Source organism: Pipistrellus hanaki (assembly GCF_964339955.1).
Source record: "Pipistrellus hanaki genome assembly, chromosome: 7".
NCBI classification, from domain to species: Eukaryota; Metazoa; Chordata; class Mammalia; order Chiroptera; family Vespertilionidae; genus Pipistrellus; species Pipistrellus hanaki.
In genome coordinates, this window is record NC_140509.1 from 85,725,172 (window position 1) to 85,748,347 (window position 23,176).

At 46.5% G+C, this 23,176-nt stretch overlaps 2 protein-coding genes across 3 annotated transcripts; one reads left to right on the forward strand and one right to left on the reverse strand.

Moving 5' to 3' along the window:
- The first annotated feature begins 1,009 nt into the window (after positions 1 to 1,009).
- On the forward strand, positions 1,010 to 13,068 carry ACAT2 (acetyl-CoA acetyltransferase 2). Of its 2 annotated transcripts, XM_084889152.1 has the most exons (9): positions 1,010 to 1,168; positions 1,745 to 1,879; positions 5,502 to 5,683; positions 7,648 to 7,765; positions 9,010 to 9,153; positions 10,435 to 10,557; positions 11,557 to 11,711; positions 12,225 to 12,335; positions 12,690 to 13,068. In XM_084889152.1, the coding sequence occupies exons 1-9, from the start codon at positions 1,114 to 1,116 to the stop codon at positions 12,858 to 12,860; spliced, it is 1,194 nt and encodes a 397-aa protein (XP_084745278.1). In that variant the 5' UTR covers positions 1,010 to 1,113; the 3' UTR covers positions 12,861 to 13,068. The 2 variants fall into 2 exon arrangements, with proteins under 2 accessions (XP_084745278.1, XP_084745279.1); XM_084889153.1 differs by lacking the exon at positions 1,745 to 1,879 and having other exon boundaries at positions 1,040 to 1,168.
- Positions 12,973 to 22,522, reverse strand: TCP1 (t-complex 1). The gene is made up of 12 exons (XM_084889151.1): positions 22,273 to 22,522; positions 21,310 to 21,395; positions 21,003 to 21,131; positions 19,554 to 19,651; positions 19,069 to 19,179; positions 18,614 to 18,795; positions 18,146 to 18,272; positions 15,224 to 15,399; positions 14,753 to 14,876; positions 14,263 to 14,455; positions 13,973 to 14,136; positions 12,973 to 13,270 (listed from the first exon to the last, which is right to left on the reverse strand). Exons 1-12 carry the CDS (start codon positions 22,334 to 22,336, stop codon positions 13,054 to 13,056), a joined length of 1,671 nt encoding a protein of 556 aa, XP_084745277.1. The 5' UTR covers positions 22,337 to 22,522; the 3' UTR covers positions 12,973 to 13,053.
- Positions 22,523 to 23,176: the final 654 nt, after the last annotated feature.

A 23,176-nucleotide genomic window follows, 5' to 3' on the forward strand; every position in this document is an offset into this window, starting at 1 on the left:
CAGAATCTTTCACTGACTCAAACAACACCAAGTTCAAGGACACCAACAACCCTCGCCAAACAAAAACCTACTGACAGAAAATGCAATGAGTTCATTGAAACATCTTAAAATTGGCAGAAATTCGCCTTCCCGTGAGCCAGAAATGAGTTTGGGGCAGGTCAGTAGTAAAGAATGGTGATTTTATTTACTATTCCTCTCTGGGAAAGGTGATAATACAACTTCAGAAAGTGAAATCACGTTTCTGCGGTGAAGAGTCCCTTTTGTTGCACTAGAATAGTGCTATGCAGAGCGGGTGCTTGAATTGTGGGTTAAAAATATAAAACCGGTAAATGTTGTGCTTATTTTCAAGGCTGGCTTAAGTATAAATTTGTTTGTTTAAAACACTTGAAGAATTAGCCCTAACCGGTTTGGCTTAGTGGACAGAGCATCGGCCTGTGGACTGTAGGGTCCCGGGTTCGATTCTAGTCAAGGACACAAGCCTGGGTTGTAGGCTCGATCCCCAGTGAGGGGCTTGCAGGAGGCAGCTGCTCAATGATTCTCTCTCATCATTGATGTTTCTCTCTCTCCCTTCTTCTCTCTGAATTCAATAAAAATATTTATTAAAAAAAAAAAGAACTAGAAATAAATCTTCAAAGTATTTAAAAGTCAGTATGGCAGGTGCAGGGACAAGGCAGGACTGATGTTGGCCACTAACAAGCAGTATGGCTGCACTAGAGTGCGCCCACAGAATATCAATTATGTCTCCCTTCAGAAATAACAATGAGATCACAACATAGACATCAACCACAGAAAGATCTCCAAGTTACAGCCAAATGGGAAAATAAAAGTTGCAAGCAAAATAAAAAAATAAAACACTTGAAAAATTAAAGGATTTGTTTCATATTTTTAAAAAGGAAGGAAACGCTATACTAAGAGCTCCACGTGAAGTGACACGTGGTGGACAGGGCGTGTCCCGAGCAGCTGTCCCTCCGGGCTGCCCCACCTCGCGCTTGCGCACGCGCCCGGGTCGGTGGGCGGGGCTTCCTGCGGCCCCGCCCACAGCGTGCTCGGGAGGCTTTTCCTCACTCGCGGAGCGTCCGCCCACAGCTGCGCGTGAGGTGGTCGTGCGGCGGGATGAGTGCAGGCGCGGACCCCGTGGTCATCGTCTCGGCGGCGCGGACCGCCATAGGTGAGTGGCCGGCGGCCCGGCGCGGCGTCGGGGGCGCGGGCCCGGCGGGCCGCGGGGACCCTGGGGCGCCCGGGACCCTCGGAACCAGGAGCCTCACACCTCCCTCCGCCCGGCGGACCCGCCCCTCCGCCCGGGCACGATGAGTCCCTTCCGCCTGCTGATTGGCTGTCCGGGTAGAGCCACTGCGCCGTCCGGCCCTCCCATTGGCTGGGAGTAAGAGGCGCTCTCTCGCGAGCCCCTGATTGGCGGCCTCATCCAGTGGCCTCAGGGCGGGGTCGCTGGTGGTCGCGGGCCGCGGGCCGGGGTCTCGCTGGTGTCGGAGGGCAATGCCGCCGCCTTGGCCACCGCCGTGCGGTGGGCTCTCCCAACCCTTAGCCGCGCGGGAGGGCCGGCCTCTTTGGTGGGGAGTGGGCCAGCCCCTCTGACCGGAGACTGGGCCAGGGCGGCCGCGGTGCACCCCGCTCCCCTCCCCGCTCCCCCCGCCCCGCGAGCCCTCTCGCCCGCCCCGGGCCCGGAGGGGCCGCCGGCCCCCACCGTGGGCGGCCCTTCACTCCCCCGCCTTCCCTTCTGTCCTAGGCTCCTTCAATGGTGCCTTGTCCACCGTTCCTGTCCATGACCTGGGCTCGACTGTCATCAAGGAAGCTCTGAAGCGGGCCGCCGTGGCCCCCGAAGAGGTGTCAGAGGTCGTGTTTGGACAGGTTTTGGCAGCAGGTACCTCCTCGGTGACCCCCAAAGAGGGTCATGTTTATAGAAGCAGTGCATCCACCACCCCACACAAACTTTTGTTCTGGCCTCCCTCGGCCCTCCCCTCTGCCAAGTCCCAGGAATAGCTTCTGGCCTCTCAGCATCCTGTACATATTTGTCCGGAACCCCGAAGGAGCCTGGCCCACCCCCGCCCTGCCTTTCATTCTGAAGAAGCAGGGCCAGCCTGGCACATGGGAGAGTATGCACGAACCTCTGTGTTTCCCTAAAGTGTCCCACAAGCAATAAGAAGGTAGCCAGCCCCTCTCCTGTGCACTGCACAAAAGCACTAACCACAGTGCCCTGAAGGCCCAGCACGAGCAGCCGCAGTAACCCCCGCTCTGTTTTCGTTATAACGTGTGGAGATGCGACAGAGGTGCCGAGGATAGGGCTCCCTCAAGGCAGGTGAGGTCCTCACCCTCATGATCTCACTTCTGAGCTGGGAAGACAGGTTGGCTTCACACGACTCCCATGCAGGATGAGTGAGTCACTCCTGGGACGGGCACGGGTAAGTCACCAGAGTGCTCCATTCTTCTGGTTCCCACCCAGTAATCCCTGCCAGTGCCTGGTGAGTGATTATAACTAGTCCCATGCTGAGTATAAACTCCAGTTGTTCATACTGATCATTGGGAATGCTCACCAACAACCAACTTTTGTCCTTACCCCTTCTTAGACCCGATCCATTTTTCTGTGTATTTACTTTGTGGTTTTGTAGTTTCTCTTCCCAGTTCTCCTTTCTCCCCTTGTCCCTGTGGGCCTTCAGATGGAAGCACACTGGTTTCTCGTGAATGCAAGGCTTCAAATATCTGAGTCCTGCCTCACACTGCCGACCTTCCTCACTGTGCCCTTCTTCCTTCGCACCCTTATGGCTCACACTTACTCAGTGACTGTAGGGTACTCAACTACTGGTTTTTCTCTTTATCTTTTTTAAATTAAATGTGGTTTTAATTGATGTTAGAGAGCGAGGAAGGGAGAAGGAGAGAGAGAGAGAGAGAGAGAGAGGGAGGGAGAAACATTGATGAGAAAGATCAATCAGCTGCCTCTGTCACGCCCCCCCCCCCCCCCCCCCGCCTCGCTGGGGATCCAGCCCTCAGCTGGGGCTTGTGCCCTGACCAGACTCGAACCAGCAACCTCTTGGTGCATGAGATGATGCCCTGCCAGGCTGGTTACTTCTCTTTTCCACATCGCACCTCTGCAGTATCCCCACATTGCGGGCCTGTGTGGTGCTGGGCCTTTAAGGCAGCCTGATTAGTGCTTTCCTTTCACCCCCTCAGTTGGTTCTCTCAGTAAGGCTATTGGGCCGTAGTATCTCCATTTCACAAATGAGCACATGAGATTTTGCGAGGTTAAGTAACTTATCCAGGATCCAGTTTGAAGACGAGCTGACTCTTCTACCACATCTGTCCTCCCGAAGCCTAGGTACTGTCTACAGTCACATCACATATTTATTGAGCTCCTGCGGTTCTCTGTCAGCTAGAAAAAAACATGTTTACATAAGATAGAAATCGTCATTCTCACGGAGCTCATTTTCTGTTAAATGCTAGACTATTACTTATGTAGCACTCATTTTTTAACTCTTAAGTACCCGAAGACAAGGATTATAAATAAATACATAAGAAACTTATAAAGAAGTTATTTACTTAAATGCATATGTAATTCATGTTGCTTAAAAGGCAGAAATCTTATGCTTAGCTGGTTTGGCTCAGTGGATAGAGCGTCGGCCTGCAGACTGAAGGGTCCCAGGTTCGATTCTGGTCAAAGGCACATGCCCAGGTTGAAGACTCATCCCCAGTGGAGGATGTGCAGGAGTTGGCTAATCAGTGATTCTCTCTAATTGTTTCTATCTTTTGTTCCCTCCCTCTCCATTTATCTCTGAAATCAATAAATTTATACTAATGAAAGCCTTAGGCCCTCTTGTCATCACAAGATGGCCACCCCATGTTGTCACAAGATGGCTGCCACGAGATGGCCTGCAGGAGAGGGAAGTTGGGGGTGACTGAGCCAGCAGGGGAGGAGTTAAGGCGAGATCAGCCTGGTAGGCAGAAGCACTTAGGGGCAGGCAGGCAAGTGAGTGGTTAGGAGCCAGCAGTATGGATTGTGAGAGGGATATTTGATGGGAGCCTAAACCGGCAGTCAGATATTCCCCGAGGGGTCCCAGATAGGAGAGGGTGCAGGCTGGGCTGAGGAATACTATTAACCTCCCCTCCCCTTGCACAAATTTCTTTCTCTGGGCCTCTAGTATATATAGAAAACAATCAGGAATCTATATATATAAAAGCCCAAGTGACCTTTAAGACAGAATGACCGGAACAACTGGTCAACCAGCCACAAGATGCGCTCTGACCACCAGGGGACAGACACTCAATGCAGGAGCTGCCTCTGGTGGTTAATGTGCTCCTACAGCCAACCTCCTATGGCCCCAACCCTAACCGCCCCAGGCCAACCTCCCATTGTCCCTCCCCGCAGCCGGCTGGCCTCCCTTAAAAGCCTTGATTGCTAGCCATGCTGAGGGACCACATCCATGCATGAATTCATGCACTGGGCCTCTAAAATAATAGCCTTCTTTATTGACTAGTGACTTATGTGTTTAATTTAGAAAATATTTCAATATTGTGTATATAACATTTTTTTTTGCATCTACTCTTCACATCCAGCTAACCCCAGATTAATAACACTGATGAATATAGTATCTACATTTTATCAGTGACCCATTTGCTAGTTTTTTCTCCCAACAAACTCACCCAGGAAAGTTGCTAGGTGTGAGTATATCAGTAATTTCAAATAGAGTGACCACTATATAAACACTGACCTTGTAACAGTGACTCCATCCCCTTCTCTAATACTTTGATTAAAGTGTGTGATATATTTCTTCCCATCCCCTGAAGGAACCCCCCACAGTTGAATTTGTCAGTTCTCATGTTGTACACAGCTTGTTACATGACCAGTTAACTGTGAGTTGTGAATATTATGGAAAGAAGTGCTCCTTATCAGAGATGTCCCTGTTTAGCCCTCTTTTCTTCCCTTGGGCTTAGCCATGATCAGAGAAGCACAGAACCAGTGCCCATGCTCTGCCCTGTCTTTATAGGTGAGTGTGTGCCTACTCAAACCCTATCAAAAGGTCAAGAAGACATTGCCTTCTAAGGGTACTGATGACTTTTGGAGAAGAGAGCTTATATCTATGGTATCTGTAGAACAGCACAAGATAATAGTATTTCAGGGCTACACTCTGACAGATGTAGCGTGTACATAGCTCTTTATTTTAAATAATTTAAAAAATTAATTTCAGAGAGGAAGGGAGTGGGAGAGTGAGAAGGAAACATCAATGATGAGAGAGAATCATTGATCAGCTGCTTCCTGCACTGGGGATCGAGCCCACAACCAAGGCATGTGCCTTGACTGGAATTGAACCTGGGACCCTTCAGTCCACAGGCCGGTACTCTATCCACTGAGCCAAACCAGCTAGAGCGGGCCTTTTTGCCTCTGGTAGAGCTTGCCTTGGCAGGCAGGACACCCAGTTGCAATCATAGTGTCTCCCCCAAGTATGGTTTCTTTCTCTTTGATTGCTGAGAGGCCTCTGCTTCCCTTCTTCCAGGCTGTGGGCAGAATCCGGTTCGCCAAGCCAGTGTGGGAGCAGGGATCCCCTACTCGGTTCCAGCATGGTCCTGCCAGATGATCTGTGGTTCTGGCCTCAAAGCTGTGTGCCTTGCAGCCCAGTCGATCCAGTTAGGAGACTCCAGCATTGTGGTTGCAGGAGGCATGGAAAATATGAGCAAGGTAAGGCCTCCAGAGACAGAGCTCTCGCCAATAAACCGTGTCCATGCACGGCAGGGTAAATCGATTCATTATCAGAGCTGGAACCGAACAGTAAACAGACAAAAAATTGATTCAATCTTGATCCCAACCTGAAAGTTAATTATTTTTCAAATTAGTTGGGAAATTGGGGTTGAAGAAAAAGCTTGTCAACCAGTGTGATTAGAATAGAATGGCTTTCCTAAAATATTAACAAAACACACAATGTTTTCTGAATTAAACCTGTAACACTAGTTGTTGATATCCTTGGTCTTCAGTCTCTCTCATTTCGAGGAAAAGTCAGTGTTGCCATTTACCTTCCTGCATGTCACAAAGAGGAACCAGGGGCCAAGTTTTGTTTACCTTTGGGAGCTATGAAGCAGAGAAGAGGACCGCTGAGCGGTACCCTTCTCTAACAAGCTTGCCAGGTGGGATTTGTTTCACCAGGTTCCATCCCGCAAACTGGCAATGACAAAGGAAAAGCTATAGCCCCTGCTTCCTACAGGCAGGTGAGTGGATGATCTGAGGATCTCCTAAGACAGGGCTGGGAACCATTTTTTCTGCCAAAGGCCGTTTGGGTATTTATAACACCGTTTGAGGGCCATAAAAATTATCAACTTAAAAACTAGCCTGCTGTGCACCAGCTGGTTTGGCTCAGTGGGATTAGCATTGGCCCGCAGATTTGAGGGTCCCAGGTTTCATTAGAGCCACGGGCACGTACCTCAGTTGTGAGCTCTACCCCCCTGCAGGAGGTATCCAATCAGTGTGTCTTTCTCAGATCTCTGTTTCTCTATCTCTTCCCCTTCTTTCCACTCTCTACCACTTTCTAAAAAAACCCATGGAAAAAATACCCTCAGCTGCGGATTAACAAACAAACAAAAATTAGCCTACTATATTCGGCCAAACATTTAATTAACTCACCTCTAATGCCTTAGCAGGGCCAGACCAAATGATTTTGGAGGCCTAATACGGTCTGGGGGCTGGATGCTCCCCACCCATGCCCTAGGCAGAGGGTCTGTTCAGCACAGCCATTGCTGAGGCCCCAGAAGGGGGAGGCAAGCCTAAGGTAGCAAATACCATCAGAGTGATTATGATGGGACCCTAGTACTATAGGAGGTGCTTTTATACAGGCAGTCACAGCAGCCCTAGAGGGTAGATGGTGTCATTGTTAATTTACAGTAAGTAAGCTGAGGTCCAGAGCCAGGATTCAAATAAGATCTGACTCCCAAGCCCTTCTCTTCTAGTACAGCTGCTACTGAGGTGGTGAGAGCGAAAGGGCGCCCTCCCAGAAATCCTCCCGGTCAGTTCACTAGCAGCCTACTTCCTCCCGCTGTGGGCACTGCGCCTCCATCAGAAGGAGGAACACATGGTTGGATGAGCTCTCCATTTAACAGAGAGCTATTTGCATCTGGAAAGAATGAATGAGGTTCTTAAGGAAATAGGACACGGAAGAGAGAGGTTTGATGGGAAATGGAAACGGGTAGGTAGGAAATTAACAGGCTCCCAGGGTAGACAGGTGGAGCGGTTTCCTGATTCCAGGAGTTTTGGGGCCCTGAACCCGGGGAGAGGCGGAGGCTAGGCCGGAATTGGGGAGAAGGGTCACAGGGGGACTAGATGAGGGCTTAGAGATTACTGAGTAGTTAAGAGTGGAGTCCTGAGCAGAGGACTAGTGATAGCCAAGCCTAAATGCACTGGTATTTTTTTTATTTTTTAATACATATTTTATTGATTTTTGTACAGAGTGGAAAGGAGAGAGATAGAGAGTTAGAAACATCAATGAGAGAGAGTCATCGATCAGCTGCCTCTTGCACACCCCCTACTGGGGATATGCCACAACCAAGGTACATGCTCTTGACCGGAATCGAACCCGGGGCCCTTCAGTCCCCAAGCCGACGCTCTATCCATTGAGCCAAACCGGTCCCGGCTGCACTGGTATTTCTTGTTTCCAGGCTCCTCACCTGGTTCACCTGAGGACAGGAGTCAAGCTTGGGGGAACACCGCTGACTGACAGTATTCTCCACGATGGGCTCACAGATGCATTTCACAACTACCACATGGGCGTTACAGGTAAGGCGGGGGTAGCGGAGAACGTTTACTGTAGAAAGGTAACTCCCAGGGGCTTTCCTCAGGAGACCATATATCGTAAGAGAGCCACGTAAGTCCAAATCAGGGACATTTGACAAAAGAACTGGCCCCTGCTCGTCTAAAACATCAAGGTTAAGAAACACAGATAATCTGAAGAACTCTTCCAAATAAAAAGAAATGGACAGTGAAATGCAGTGCATGATCCTGATTGGATCCTGGACTGAACAAATAAATTAGCTATAAAGAACAACACTGGCCGAAGCCGGTTTGGCCCAGTGGACAGAGCGTCAGTCTGCAGACTGAAAGGTCCCGGGTTCGATTCCGGTCAAGGGCATGTACATTGGTTGTGGGCACATCCCCGATGGGGGGTGTGCAAGAGGCAGCTGGTCGATGTTTCTCTCTCATCAACGTGTCTAGCTCTCTATCCCTCTTCCTTCCTCTCTGTGAAAAATCAATGAAATATATTTAAAAAAAAAAAAAAAAAAAAAAGAGAAAAGAAAGAAAGAACAACACTGGGCCCTGGCCGATGTGCTCAGTTGGTTGGGCAATATTCCATGCACCAAAAGGTTGATGGTTGGATTCCTGGTTAGGTTGGGGCCTCGATCCTGAGTAGGGGGAACGCAGGAGGTAGCTAGTCGGTGTTTCGTTTTCACATTGATGTTTCTTTCTCCCCTTCCCTTCCTCTAAAAATCAATAAAAATGTATTTTTGGTTTTTTTTTAAAGACACAATTGGGACAAATGAAACTGGAATATGGACCAAGAATTAGATTGTATTGTATTGATATTATATTTCCTAATTTTGAAAGCTGTGGTTATGTAAGAAAATGGCCTTGTTTGTGGGGAAATACACTCTGAAATTAAAATTTAGGGATAAAGGAGCAGGATATCTAGAACTTTCAAATGGTTCAGAAAGAGAACGGTAAAACACTTGGGGCAAAATAGGCAATTAGGGAATCTGCATAGAGGAAATTTCTGGAAGTTTAAAATTATATTAAAAGGAAAAGAGAGAGGAAGGAAGCAAAGAAAGAAAATGGCTTCTTGAGTCCCTGTGAGAATTTCAGATTCATTGCCAGTGGGAGGCGAGATTGCCAACAGAGCACTGTCCCTGAGCCTGCCAGCGAGCTGCTGTGCTGGACGCTCAGTGCTGCTTTAAACGTGAGAAGCTGGAGCTACCAAAAACGAGTTCCTGTAACTTTACATTTTGCTTTATCTGTTTTTTTCACAGCTGAAAATGTGGCCAAAAAATGGCAAGTGACTAGAGAAGATCAGGACAAGTTGGCAGTGCTGTCCCAGAATAGGACAGAGAGTGCGCAGAAAGCCGGCCACTTTGATAAAGAGATTGTACCAGTGTCTGTGCCTTCTAGAAAAGGTGGGTTCAGGCCTGGCCAGCGTGGCCCAGTGGTTGAGCGTCGACCTATGAACCAGGAGATCACAGTTCAATTCCTGGTCAGGTCACATGCCCAGGTTGTGGGCTCAGTCCCCAGTATGGGGTGTGCTGGAGGCAGCCAGTCAATGATTCTCTCATCATTGATGTTTCTGTCTCTCCTTTTCCTTTTCTCCCTGAAATCAGTAAAAATATTTAGAAAAGGTGGGTACATAAATCATAATGATTTAAACATCAACACAGCTCTTTATAAGAATAATTTCCAAAAGAATCATATATGGGCCTTGTGTATAAATTGTGTCCTAGCCAAGTCTTTCAGGCTAAAAGGTATCCCCTGGATGCCTCTGAATAGCTTGGGGTGATGGGGCAACGTTTATGGGGTGAGGAAACATGGCAAGCTGTGCCAGCATTGAGACACCTGGTCCCAGTGGGCACACTGCTAGGTCGGTAGGGCCAGTTTCAGGAGAAACTAGAGCATTGACAGGTAGTGAGGCCACAGCGGACCTGTTAACAGGCTAATCTCAGAAGTGAACATTACTTCCTGTTGCTTCTGGTTCAGCTCATATTTCTTGGGTGGATCTATGGGTCCCTTTGCTTTTATTTAATATTAGAGGCTCAGCTCAGTGCATGAATTCATGCACCGGTGGGGACCCTCTGCCTGGTTGTCTATCAGGGTGGGGGTGGGGGGCCACCAGCTGTGGGGAGGAACCCTGGGAGGTTGGCCAGCAGGCCAGTGGGGAGGGGGGCGTGACAGGTTGGCCAGAGGGGGGGGTGGGAGGTAGGCTGGCCAGGGGGAGGGGCCGCAGGAGGTTTGTTGTGGGAGCGCACTGACCACCAGAGGGCAGCTTCTGTGTTGAGCATCTTTCTCTTGGTGGTCAGTGTGTGTCATAGTGACTGGTGGACCAGTTGTTCTGGTCGTTTGGTCATAATGGTCGCTTAGGGTTTTATATATATAGATCAAGGCCAATTCTCATAGCAATGAACTGACATTCCTTATGTCCAGCCCTTGGGAGGTTGGCTTTCACACTACTCTGTCAGCAGCCAAGTCCTGTGCCTCAAAATGCCTCACGACTATAGTGTCTATAAAATGTCTAAACATACAATAATTTTTATTAGTGTGCATACTTTTCTTAGTAGAATGAAAGTTCCTTTTAAATGAACCTTTTCTTCAAATATGAATCATCATGAGTCAGGTCTGAGGAACCCACCATTCGTAGCATGCTGCCCCCTCTGACCTAACCTCAGGAAATTTGTCTTCCTTTTCAGGTCTTATTGAAGTTAAAACAGATGAGTTTCCTCGCCATGGGAGCAACATAGAAGCCCTGTCTAAACTCAAGCCTTACTTCCTTACCGATGGGACAGGAACAGTGACTCCAGCTAATGCTTCAGGTTAGGGGAACATTTTTACTTGATTTTAGAGAGGAAGTGGGGAAGACATGTTGTTCCACTTGATGCATTCACTGGTTTCGTTTTTTATATATATATTTTATTGATTTTTTATAGCAAGGAAGAGAGAGAGAGAGCTAGAAAGATCGATGAGAGAGAAACATCAATCAGCTGCCTGCTGCACACCCCACACTGGGGATGTGCCCACAACCAAAGTACATGCCCTTGACTGGAATTGAACCCGGGACCCCTCAGTCCGCAGGCCAACGCTCTATCCACTGAGCCAAATTGATTTTGGCCACTGGTTGCTGCTTATATGTGCCCTGACCAGGGATCAAACCCAGAACCTTCATGTATTGGGATGGTGCTCTAACCCAGTGGTCCGTTGACCACCGGTTGGTGACCACTTTTCTAACCAACTGAGCTACCCGGACAGGCCAGGTTAGGTTTTCTGAAGGACAGTTGGGGAATCCCATCTTCTGGTAATTCTACCAGGTTAACACCTTTTCTCTTTATTTCATGACTATACATGTTATTCTAAAACCTTGATTTAGCTGCTTTAGGGGAAAATGTAGTTCTGTATATTTGGTCATTGGTTTTTCCATACTTGATTAGCAGCTTACTCTATATGTACTGAATGGATTTGCTTTACCAATATCCTAATTTAAGGAATCCCAGTTTGTCTAGTGTCTTTGTACTTTTCCAAAAACAGAATCTGTTGTCAGTATTCTTCTGTGAGGTTGTAGCTATTTCTTCCATTTCTTTTTGTTTTCCTCCCCTCCCCCCATTTTATTCTTCTCACTTTCCCACTGGAATGATTTGTGATTATGTTATATTGCCTAACTTACATTTCAAAGTACACTGTGTAGTGTGAAATATGGCAAATGGCTTTTGCCAAGATGTGTTCATAATTTAACTCACGTCTTCAGCCGTCGGAGAAAGTAAACAGGAACACGACTGCAGTCAGTAAGCTACGTGAGATGAAGACGTGGTGTTTTGCAGGAATAAATGATGGTGCTGCAGCCGTGGTTCTGATGAAGAAGTCGGAGGCGGGGACCCGTGGGCTGACACCTTTAGCAGAGATCGTCTCCTGGTCACAAGTGGGCGTGGAGCCTTCCGTTATGGGGACAGGGCCAATCCCAGCCATAAAGCAAGCTGTGAGTTTACTTCTGACCGCCACCCCATCCTCTGCTGTTACTTTACCTCTGAAGGACCAGACCACTAACCTGCAATTGCATATTAAGGTCTGCCTTCTCCACCTGCCCAGATCCTTTCCACTCCCAACAGCCAAGATTGAGCTTTACTTTCACATTTACTCCCACCAGGTTTCGTTTGTAGTGTTTCTTTCCCTTTCATGAAAGTCTTCCAGTTCGCCTTAAATGAGCCCATCCGTTCCCTTGCCGATTTTCCTTACACGAAGGGCAGCCCAGAACATTTGGATCAAGGGGAACGGATGCTGTGTCCCCTCCCCTACACGACAGATGTTACCGGTTCAAGATTTAAGGTTGTTTAGAATTTCCAAGGGCTGTTTTATTCTTACGTCACTAGGCTGATGTAGCAGCCCCAAATGGCAGCTTTCCGAGACCCTTCAGTATCATGTCCTTTTTAATGTACAATGAAGAATGGTGCCACCCGAGTTTTTAGACCTCTCCCATCAACCTTCCCTTTAGGTTGCAAAAGCAGGCTGGTCACTGGAGGATGTGGACGTGTTTGAAATCAACGAAGCCTTTGCAGCCATCTCAGTTGCAATAACTAAGGAACTTGGATTGAACCCAGAGAAGGTAAACTTAAGCAGCCCTTCCTGAGCTTGCAAAGGAGTATTCACAATGCAGTTTACGATTGTAAACAGCAAAACACACGGAGTGTAGTTAGATGCAGTCCCAGGCATTGGCCATCTGGTAGTAACTGGTGGGACCGCAGGTTAATGTATCCGGTTGCTTCCCAAGGCGAAAACCCTAGACTGCATTAGTTTACTTCAAACGTATCAGGGCTCAAAAAAAATGTTAAATGCAGGAACGGGCAAGTTAGGGTAGATACATAAGGGCATAAGTCAGAGAGGGTAGCTTACTGGTATAACTTTAAGAGGGAAAAGGTACTAGTTTAGGATTTTAGCTCTCCATCTTCTCTCCCTTCAGGTCAACAGTCAAGGAGGGGCCATAGCCCTGGGCCACCCTCTCGGGGCGTCCGGCTGCCGGATCCTTGTCACCCTGTTACACACGATGGAGCGGAAGGGTGGGCGCCGTGGGGTGGCTGCCCTATGCGTTGGGGGTGGGATGGGGATAGCAATGTGTGTTCAGAGAGGGTGAACCTGCTGAACTGAACTTGAACCTCATTCATTTCTACTAATAAGGCACTAATGTGTGAAATCAGGACCAAGGTGAGGGTGGGAGCCACCTTCCACTTCACAAGAACCCAGGGTTTGACAGCGGGTACTTTTAATGTGTAACACGCAAGGTACAAGACAATGAAATGCATTGTACAGTGTTATAAATAAATCGGTCAGTCATCAAGGGCTCCTGAGTGAACAGCATCTTCATACCCTCCATGCTTATCATCTTTGCTTTCTGGATGCAATTTAATAAGATCATCAATTCGAAGAATGGTAATTGCAGCTTCTGTTGCAAACTTCAAACTTTTAACTTTAACTACAGTTGGTTCAAACACCCCTGCTTGTTTGTTGTCTCGAGGTTTACCATTAACCAGATCAAGACCAATCCTGCAATTTAGAAAGAAAATAGATTAAGTGACTTCTTAACATATACCCATCCTATCCCTTTAATACTTAAGTAGTTCTTTATGAATTAATAAACATGAGCACAAAAAGTTGAGGAGAAGCCCTTGATGGTAGTAAAGCTATAAACACCATCACTGTATTTATTATAAAGGGGTTGTGTAAAGATGGGTATAGATCGCCCCAAAATAATACCCTGCGTTCCTCTAATGCAGTGGTCAGCAAACCCACTGGTCAACAGCGCGGCAAACCACGGCTCTCAGACAGTTTGCCGATCACTGCTCTAGTGGGTCATCCTGCAGGTAAAGGGAGTACCCAGAGAGGCGAGGAGGGGTTAGTACAACCAAGACACATCAATGCTAATAAAACCACCAGAAAGCACCTGGTACATCGGATATACAGAGGACAAGGAAAAAGACAGGGAAACTGTACTTACCACTTTACATTCTTTTTTTTTTTTTTTTTTTTTAAATATATTTTTATTGATTTTGTACAGAGAGGAAGGAAGAGAGATAGTTAGAAACATCGATGAGAGAAAGTCATCAATCAGCTGCCTCCTGCACACCCCCTACTGGGGATATGCCTGCAACCAAGGTACATGCCCTTGACCAGAATCGAACCCGGGACCTTTCAGTCCCTAGGCCAACGCTCTATCCATTGAGCCAAACCGGTTTCGGCTGTACTTACCACTTTAGATTCTTGCGTTCGGGGTTAACTTGAGCCTCATTGTGAAAAGCTCTTAACTTTGCAACCAGATCAGTGGAGTCCTGGGCAGCATTCACTGCAAGTGTGTTGGGAATAACGAGAAGAGAGCGTGCAAACTCTGCAATAGCCAGCTGTTCCCGAGAGCCCTGGAAGAGACAGCGGGGCCCTCAGGAAAGGAGGGAAAGGGCTCGGTCTCACATGAGGGGCATTAACAAAACGCTGGGACGCTCTCTGAGCGCTGCCAGGGAAGGAAGCGGGTCAGACGCTCTTACCATGCTGGTTGCGTAGTTTTCCAGGTATATGGAAAGGGCTGCTTCCACAGCACCCCCACCCGGCACCACAGACTTGGACTCCAAAACTCTCTTCACCACACAAATGGCGTCATGTAAAGAGCGCTCCATCTCATCACACATGTAGTCGTTTGCCCCACGTAAGATAATTGATGCAGATGTGCGAGCCTTAGTACTATTGAAAAATGAAGGGAAACTCTTAAAACACTTTTATCAGAAGTCTGCCAGACATTTATTTTAAGCACTGTGATTAAATCCTGCTTACATAAGGACATATGTCTAGACCATGCATGCAGAAGAGATGAAATGGTTACTCCATCTCAATTGACAGTGGTCTAATGTTGTTTTATCCCATGCGTATAACTGCTCATACCACTGAAAAGACTATAGCAGCAAATAAATGGGAAGGCGTCTGTTTTTACTCATTGATAAACATCTATGTAGTTTTAAAATTTACAAAGTAAGCTCTTACTTTTTTATCAGGATCAGTTCATCATCACAAATTCTCTCCTGTACCACTTCTTCTGCTTGCCCCAGCATCGCCGCCTCAAAGGTCTCCTCGCCTTCCAGGTTGGCCAGGCTTGACACGATGCTTGCTGTTAAGTAATTACAAAGATATGTAAACACAATTCGCCCACGAACGTTTTCACACCCTGTCTTAGATCCAGAAACATGAAAAAGCGATGCATAAATGCAATTTTAAGGTTTACACTTAGGCAGCAGACATGGACTGTCATTTTGAGATTAAAAATTCAATAAATTAAACAACTTTTCCAATTATATGAAGAATGGCTCTATCAGTTATTTTCAGTACCAATCATTACAGGGAGGAGTAAAAGGAAAAAGGGTTGTTTTTTGAAGCTGCTTAATACCCCCATGTAAAGAGCCAAGGTCAAGTACAGGAACATGGGACATCACACCTGAGAGCTGGTGGAAGACATACCTCCAGAAGCTTTTGCAATGCGCTTAAGGTCCTTTTTTAAAACTCTTCTGACTGCCATTGCGCCAGCTTCCACAAAATACTTCAGACACATGTCGTCAATTCCACCAGTGGTGAGGATAACGTTGGCTCCAGTTGCCAGGATCTTCTGGATTCGTTCCTTGCTGATGTCTGATTCTCTACAGATAAAGTATTTGCCTTGTAAGCCAAAGTTACCTTCTTTCATGTAACAAAGCTTTTAAGTTCCATAAGTACTTTTCACAAAATAACTGCAGATTAAGTTTTATTACCTACTCTTTCCCCTTTATGATCAGAATTTAAACCAGTCCAATTTACATAGAAGTTCCAGGCATTAAAAATTCCACTTAGCGCCCCCCACCCCCATTTGAATATCTAACCAAGAAATGTGATTAGAAAGGAAAATGCCCAGCCTTCAATGATCTGGCAAGCTGTCAACCACATTTCATGGCCAATGCTACCACAAGTACAATACAGAGATCACAAGGCACACGGGAGACAGAAATCCATCCTGGCGGACGGGACAAGAAAAGCTTGAAGGTCTGGAGTCCAGGGTTCCCGAGTTGAAAGTGGAGGCAGTACCAGAAAATAAAGAACCCTGTAGGGTGGTTAAATGCTTCATCTTTTAAAATTAGTAAGTGCAGCATCAAATCTGTTTTTAAGAGGATCCCCTGAAGTCAATGTGGACACCCTACTGAGGCCAAGAGGCCATCACTGGAGATACAGATGACTGGGAGAGGAAAGTTTAGCTTAGGTAACAGAGGTTTAGCCACTGACTCCGCAGGCAAGATGAGAAAGAGTTGTTTTCAACAACATGAGTTGAAGTCCCTGTGTTATTTAGAATATGCTTCCAGGAGGCAGGCAGACAGGTATGGAAAGCACAAACTCTGGGAAGGAGTCAATATATAGGCAAATGAAGGATTTCACTCACCAAAGAAGAGTGGTTAAGATAATTGAAAGAATTCTTAAAATGAATTAAATATTAACCTCAAAATAAACCTATTTGTAAATACTGAACAAATATTGCATGCCAGAAACTACTAAACATGTGAGGCTACAAAGCCAAGGAAATCATTCAGTCTCTACCTTCAGAACTTACAATCTAAGTCATACAAACACAGAAACTATGCTAAGCCCCAGGAAGACAGGCACAGAAAGGCACAGTAGAGTATAATTTAGATTAGGGGTGTCGAACTCAATTACAGAAGGGGCCAAAATCTAAAATCCAGCCTAAATCGCGGGCCGAATGGTTTACTGAACAGTCATAAACTGACAATGTCATAAACTGACAGCGGAGTGCAGTGATGACAGTGCGGTGCGGGCCACATTGCAAGGCCTGGCGGGCTGGATTTGGCCCGCGGGCCTTGTGTTTGACACGTGATTTAGATTGAGGGATAAAAAGAAGCTTCTTTGAGACTGACCACTTAAAGAGCAAGTAAAAAATGAAAACAGTCCTAGCTGGTCTGGCTCAATGGATAGAGCATCAGCCGATAGACTGAGGGGTCCCAGGTTCGATTCTGGTGAAGGACACATGACCAGGTTGTGGGCTCCATCCCCATTAAGGGGCGTGCAGGAGGCAGGTGATCGATGATCGTCTCTCATCGATGTTTCTCTTTCCCTTCTCCAAAATCAATAAAAGTATATTTTAAAAAATTAAAAGAGGTAGGCAGAGGGAGCAGCATTGTAGGTCCTGTGGAGGGAGTTGGGAATCCTATTCCCTGGTGGCTAGACTGAATGTAAGGAACGTGTGGGTGTTAAAAAGGTGCTGGTCCTGACGTGATGGGAGGGACCTGGTTGCCATGGGGAAGCAGGGATGAAAGTGACTAGTGTGTGTGCTTCTGCAACAGTCTGAGTAAGAGAATGCAAATGGAAAATAGATGAACTTGAGATTTGATTTGAAGATGGAAATCAAGGTCTTAGTGAAAAAGTATTGAGAGAAGTTAATAGTTTCAAAAAAAAAGAAAAGAAAAAAGAGAAAAAGAGTTAAGGATTCTTTCTTAGTTTTCTGGCCAAGTAGAGGGGCTCCCATCATCAAAATAATCAAGAGTAGCCAAAACCGGTTTGGCTCAGTGGATAGAGCGTCGGTCTGCGGACTGGAGGGTCCCAGGTTTGATTCCGATCAGGGGCATGTACATTGGTTGTGGGCACATCCCCAGTGGGGGGCGTGCAGGAAGCAGCTGGTCGATATTTCTCTCACATGGATGTGTCTAGCTCTCTATCCCTCCCCCTCTCTGTAAAAAATTAATAAAATATATTTAAAAAATAATAATAATTAAGAGTAGATTAGGGGTGTATCATCACAAGCTGTTCCAAAAAACATTCAACTAGACAAATACATGTGTGTTGGGGGCTCAGAGAACTAAATGTGGGAGTCTCCCACATAACAACCGAGGTCACGGGATGAGGAGTTATCCTGCAGAGAACAGGTAGCCGTCTGGGCACCGGATACAGATGAGGCAGTCTCACAGAGCCACTCCACACTCCGAGCGTCTCAAGAAAGAAGTAGTCAAAGGCTCGATCAAGGTCAAGTGAAGGTTGAACATGCCTGTCTAGTGAGTATCAGTCACCAGTGAGCTGAGCAAGCGGGTCTCCACCGGAGAACAAGCTGTAAAAGGCGTAAGGAAGTGCCAGGAAAGTTTTGTGTAAACCACTCTTGAGACACCTGGCTGTCAAGAGTGGGAATGGAGGAGGAACTGGAGCAAACTGTGTGAGCTACAAGTGAAATCTGGAAAGGAACGAACAGTAGAATTCATAGTTGAAGACACAGATGAGAAAGAACTATAAATGAAGCAACGCTTTAAGGCAGAATGCAACAGAATCTGGAACATTTACTGTAGGGAGGGAATCGCCTTAGACAGAAGGAAGGAGGAAAGGTGTTATGCAGTCACTTTGAACATGTCAGCATACCTCTGTCTAATCTGGTCCAGGTTCTCAGGGTCTGTAATGAGCACCTGCACACCAAGCTTCATTTTTGTTTTCTGCAGGCTGAAGTCAAGGCAAGCAATTTTTGCATTAACTATTCTCTTGGGCATGCCTATAATTGAACATAGTATTAGATTCTTTCACAGTAACTATTAATAACACTTCATTTTATACTCCTAGCCATAAAGCGTAGATTAAAGTATGTCATATGTAAACATAAATTTCAATTTTATAACACATTTTTATGGCACAAGTACTTTCTTCTAACTTGCATTTTTCCTACGTTATGTGCTTAAGTTACTAAAGAGAAACTGACAATGTGATGTACAATTGCTTAAAGAACAGTAAGTGCCCAGCTTGGACAATTCACCTGAAGATGAATAGTAAGCAGGCCACACAAAGCTAATTTTACCCTCCAGTCCTCTCGTTATGTGACCCAATCCGGAGCCTTACCCTGAGACCCCACCACACAGTTGAGTGCATAGCCATTGATGAGCACACTCTCCATCTGGCTTCTCCCGTGGGCTTTCAGAATATTAATGGAATTGATTGGATAGCGAGCCTGGCCTCTGAGATCTGTGTACTTAATAGCAAGTACAGCATCTACCACCATACTAGCGAAGAAATCACCATCTCTAAGGCGACAGTTAAGGAGAACAAGAGACTGGGAATAGAGAACAAGTAAATACGAAAATCAAAGGCACTTCCCTTTTGCAACCTCATCAAGAAAACAAACAAGCAGCATTTACCACCACCTGCAATTCATACTCCCTTTACACTGCATATTACCACCCCTAAAACAGCAGGGGAGGAAACCGGCAATTTCAAAACGGCATCACCTGGCATGAAACTAACTCAAGTTCTTTCTTTAAAAAAAGCTCAAACTGGCCTGGACCACCACAGGATACATTCCGATGATTTTGGATGACATGGATGTTTTAGCAGCATTAGTCAGGCAATCTCTTCCAAGTTCATCCGTGTTAATAATTAGGTTTTCACTGATATAACGCACTGCTTCCCTGTTTAAAGCGTGGGGGAGAAAACAATTACAAATTAATCCACTATTCAAACTTTTGTTTTACTATAGTGTCAAAATGTCACAAGCACCAATGTGCTGTCCCGCCATTTCATATAGGAGGAGGGCACAAATAGATCCTCCCTCTTCAGATCATGGCAATTTTAATCTATCCCATAAGCATAGCCACCAAAATCTACTAGGAGAAAATGTGGTAGTCAAATGGGAAGAGGAGATAATGGCTCTACTTCAAATATCACTTAAATGCTAAAATGTAACTTTTAAAAAATAAAATGTAGTCATTAATGAAAACATTTAAACACAGTTTGCAATTCTACCAAATGATATAAAATTTTCTCTGAATGCAAACAATCTTACTTGCAAGCAAGTCGATAGCCACTAATAACTGACGTGGGATGAATTTTCTGTTTGACTAGCTCATCCGCGTTTTTTAGAAGTTCTGCGGCAATAATAACCTGTTGAGAAAACATTCATGGCTGTAATATTAGTCTAACACTCTGTGCAATGTGTATGTAAAAGCAGCAAAATGACCAGATATTAACCAGAACTGTGATGGCAGTAAATGAGTAACTGATCAGAAACCTGAAAAGTATATAACTCTACTCAGTGTTTCATATGCAAATGGCCAAAATCAAGAAAAATGTTCTGACTGATATATTAGTTCTGCAGTACAACAGTCAAAGACTACACATCCATTATTTTTACAGATTAAGTGTCCAACAGATACTAAGAGTCTGGCTACTCAAATGGCCTTTAATATTTTAAGTTATTATTTGGCTTATTATAAAAATCATTTAAGGACACTAAAAATATTTTTTTGATTAAAAAGACTTCAGCCCGTGCGAAACCGGTTTGGCTCAGTGGATGGAGCGTAAGCCTGCGGACTGAAGGGTCCCGGGTTTGATTCCGGTCAAGGGCATGTACCTTGGTTGCGAGCAATCCCCAGTAGGGGGTGTGCAAGATGCAGCTGATCAATGACTCTCATCGATGTTTCTAACTCTTATCCCTCTCCCTTCCTCTCTGTAAAAAATCAATAAAATATATTAAAAAGAAAAGAAAAGAAAAGAAGACCTCAGCCCAGCCAGCATGGCTCAGTGGTTGAGGGTTGACCTATGAAGCAGGTCAGGGTTCGATTCCCAGTCAGGGCACTCGTCCTGGTTGCTGTGGGCTTAATCCCCAGTGTGGGGTGTCCAGGAGGCAGATGATCCATAATTCCTTCTCATCACTGATTATTTTCTCTCTCTCCCTCTCTAAAATCAATAAAAATATATTAAAAATAAAACGACTTCAAAAGTACTGCTTCTTTTGGGGGAAATTATAATTTTAAGACCATTTTTATTATAAGAGGTAGGGACCATTCTTTCATGGCTTATAGTTTAATTTAAAAATGCAAACATTTCCCCACACAATACATTGTTTCTTTAGAGTAAATTATTTGTTTCTATATCAATGTGCTCCATGCTCTCCAAATTTATAATACTGATCACACTCCCATTTTTAACTCATGAGATTGCCTTGTCAGCATTTAAAATATAAAAGTATCTTGTTTTTACACACTGGTGGAATATTTTCTTTAGAAATTTCTAAGTCTCAGGTTGTGACGGGACCATATTGAAATATCTTTTAAGTTTCTTCTTTACTTAAAGGGTACAACTAGCTATAACCATCAGTTTTTCAAGTTTTCTTTCAGAATCACCCCCATTGTTTCCCCCTCTTAAGTAACTTATTTTTAACTCAGAAGCAAATAACTTTCTGACAACCTGACATAGGAAAGCCAGTCTTCAGCCATCTACCCAGACTACCTACCACGGAGGTAGTTCCATCTCCCACTTCTTTGTCTTGCAGGTCAGCTAGCTCACAGAGAACTTTCGCTGCAGGATGCTCCACCTCCAGTAACTTCAGGATGGTCGCACCATCATTAGTAATGGTGATGTCCTAAGAAATTTGCAGGGAAGGGGGAAAAACACAATCACCTACAGAAACAGGACATGCTCTCATTAACACCACCACATTGTGACATCCGTTCTCCCTTACCCCTTCCCATACAAAGAATTTATAGCAAATCATTTAAGATCTCATTAACTTAAAGAAACAAACAAGTAGCTGAACTTACACCAATATCATCCACCAACATTTTATCCAAGCCAACAGGTCCAAGAGAACTCTTTACAATATTGGCAATAGAAGCTGCAGCCATAACTATAGAAATGAAATAATGAGAATTAGGAAAACCCACTACTTCAAAGGACAATTTCAACTTCAAAGTAGTAAATGGTACCCAACAACCCCTGAAATTTCCAAATGCACACATCTGTCCTCATTCCTTAAAATAAAAAGGTAATCTAATTATAATTTGGATTTTGTCACCTCATATAGAAAAAGGAAAACTAGGAAGTTTTTCTCTTTTTAAAAAGCCCTATAAAATCAACAGTTTATGTCTGTGAATTAAAAGTGGGAATCTGACTTTACTGCAAATTCATCCAAGACCAAAATTAATCATCAATCATGTCTTAGAAGTGTTAGCGCTCTCAAAAGGAGCTCACCAGCAAACGCTTAATTGGAAGCCAAGGTTAGTAGAAAAAGTTCATTGTTAGGGTCGTTTATGCCAACATCCAACGAAACTTCCCCCCCCCCCCCGCCCCCGGCTACTTTTACTGTCAGTGACGGTGGGGTAAGAACGAGCTCCGGCCGCCGGCCCCCGGCCCCTGCAGACAGCCGCTGGGTACAGCGGGCGAGTCACAGAAACTGCAGCCCTTGCCCATCAGTAAACCCAGCGAGCAGCGGGAACTCGTCTTTTCTGTTCCTGGTCCCAACCCGAGGCCTTGAGGCTGAGAGATCCGCATCTCGTGGTCAAACCGGAACCGGAGGGGGACCCACAGCAGCCACTCCCCCCGGCGCGGGTCTCCAACACCGACCGCGCCCCGCCCAGAAGCCCGAACCCGCACGGGCAGGTTACGCCGCCCACCCGGAGCCTATCTGGGGGGAGAGGGAAGCACGAGGGGCGCAACGCCGGCCCCGGCGGGAGGGCTGCGGGGAGCGCTCCGCCTCGCCCAGCGGAGGCCTCGCCGGTCCTTACCGTTCTGGGAGCGGATCGCCTCCCCCGTGCTGCGGTCCCCGAACACGGACAACGGCCCCTCCATCTTGGCGGCAGGGCACTCCTCGGGCTTCCCTTACACCGCGGACAGCGAGCGAGGGTTCCTAGGCCCAGCGGCGGGCACACCAGCGGCAGCGGCAGCACAGCGTGGCCCGGGCCGCGCGATGCGCAGGGAATGCTGGGCACCCCGCTCCACCTCTGCCCCGCCCACCGGCCCCTCAGCGCCTGCGCCGCCGCCGCGGGGCAGGACGGGAAAGAGAGAAGGGGCGGGGAGAGACGCGTCGATGTGTAGGAAGTGAGGAACCGGAAGGGCGGGCTCATCACTTTTGCCCAATTAGAGGGCGAATAAGAAGGGCGCGATGGTAGAGCGGAAGTCAGCTTCTTGCACCGCGAGCGGAAATTGCTCGAGTGCGCGTGCGCGTTTGCACATTCTAGTGCCTTCTAGAAGAGGCGGTTCACGGGGGGGTGGAGCCTGGAGTGTGACGGGAGGAGGAGGGCGGGCCTTTCTTAAAGGTAGAGCGGGCCGCTGGGCTCCTCTGGCATGTTTGTACCGGCGATTGTTTTCCATCGCACAAGCTGGAGCCGCAGCACACCCAGAAGTGTAGTTTTGCTTATTTGACTCACATTGGACAGCTATTGCTGTAGTGGCTATTGTTTTGACTTCGGAAGAGAGGCCAGTGCTCCTGATTAAAGAGTCAGCTATTGCATGTTATAAAAATGACTGGTTTATACAGTGAATGTTTTCCTAGTTCTCCTTACACGTGGGAACTTGTTTGGAGAGCACCGGCAAGCCGCAGGCTTTGTTTTTGGGCTCCGAGGACAAGCTGGGCCCCGGTGGGACGGGCAAGGCTTTCCCGGCAAAATGACAGCCATCGTTTCCGGAGAG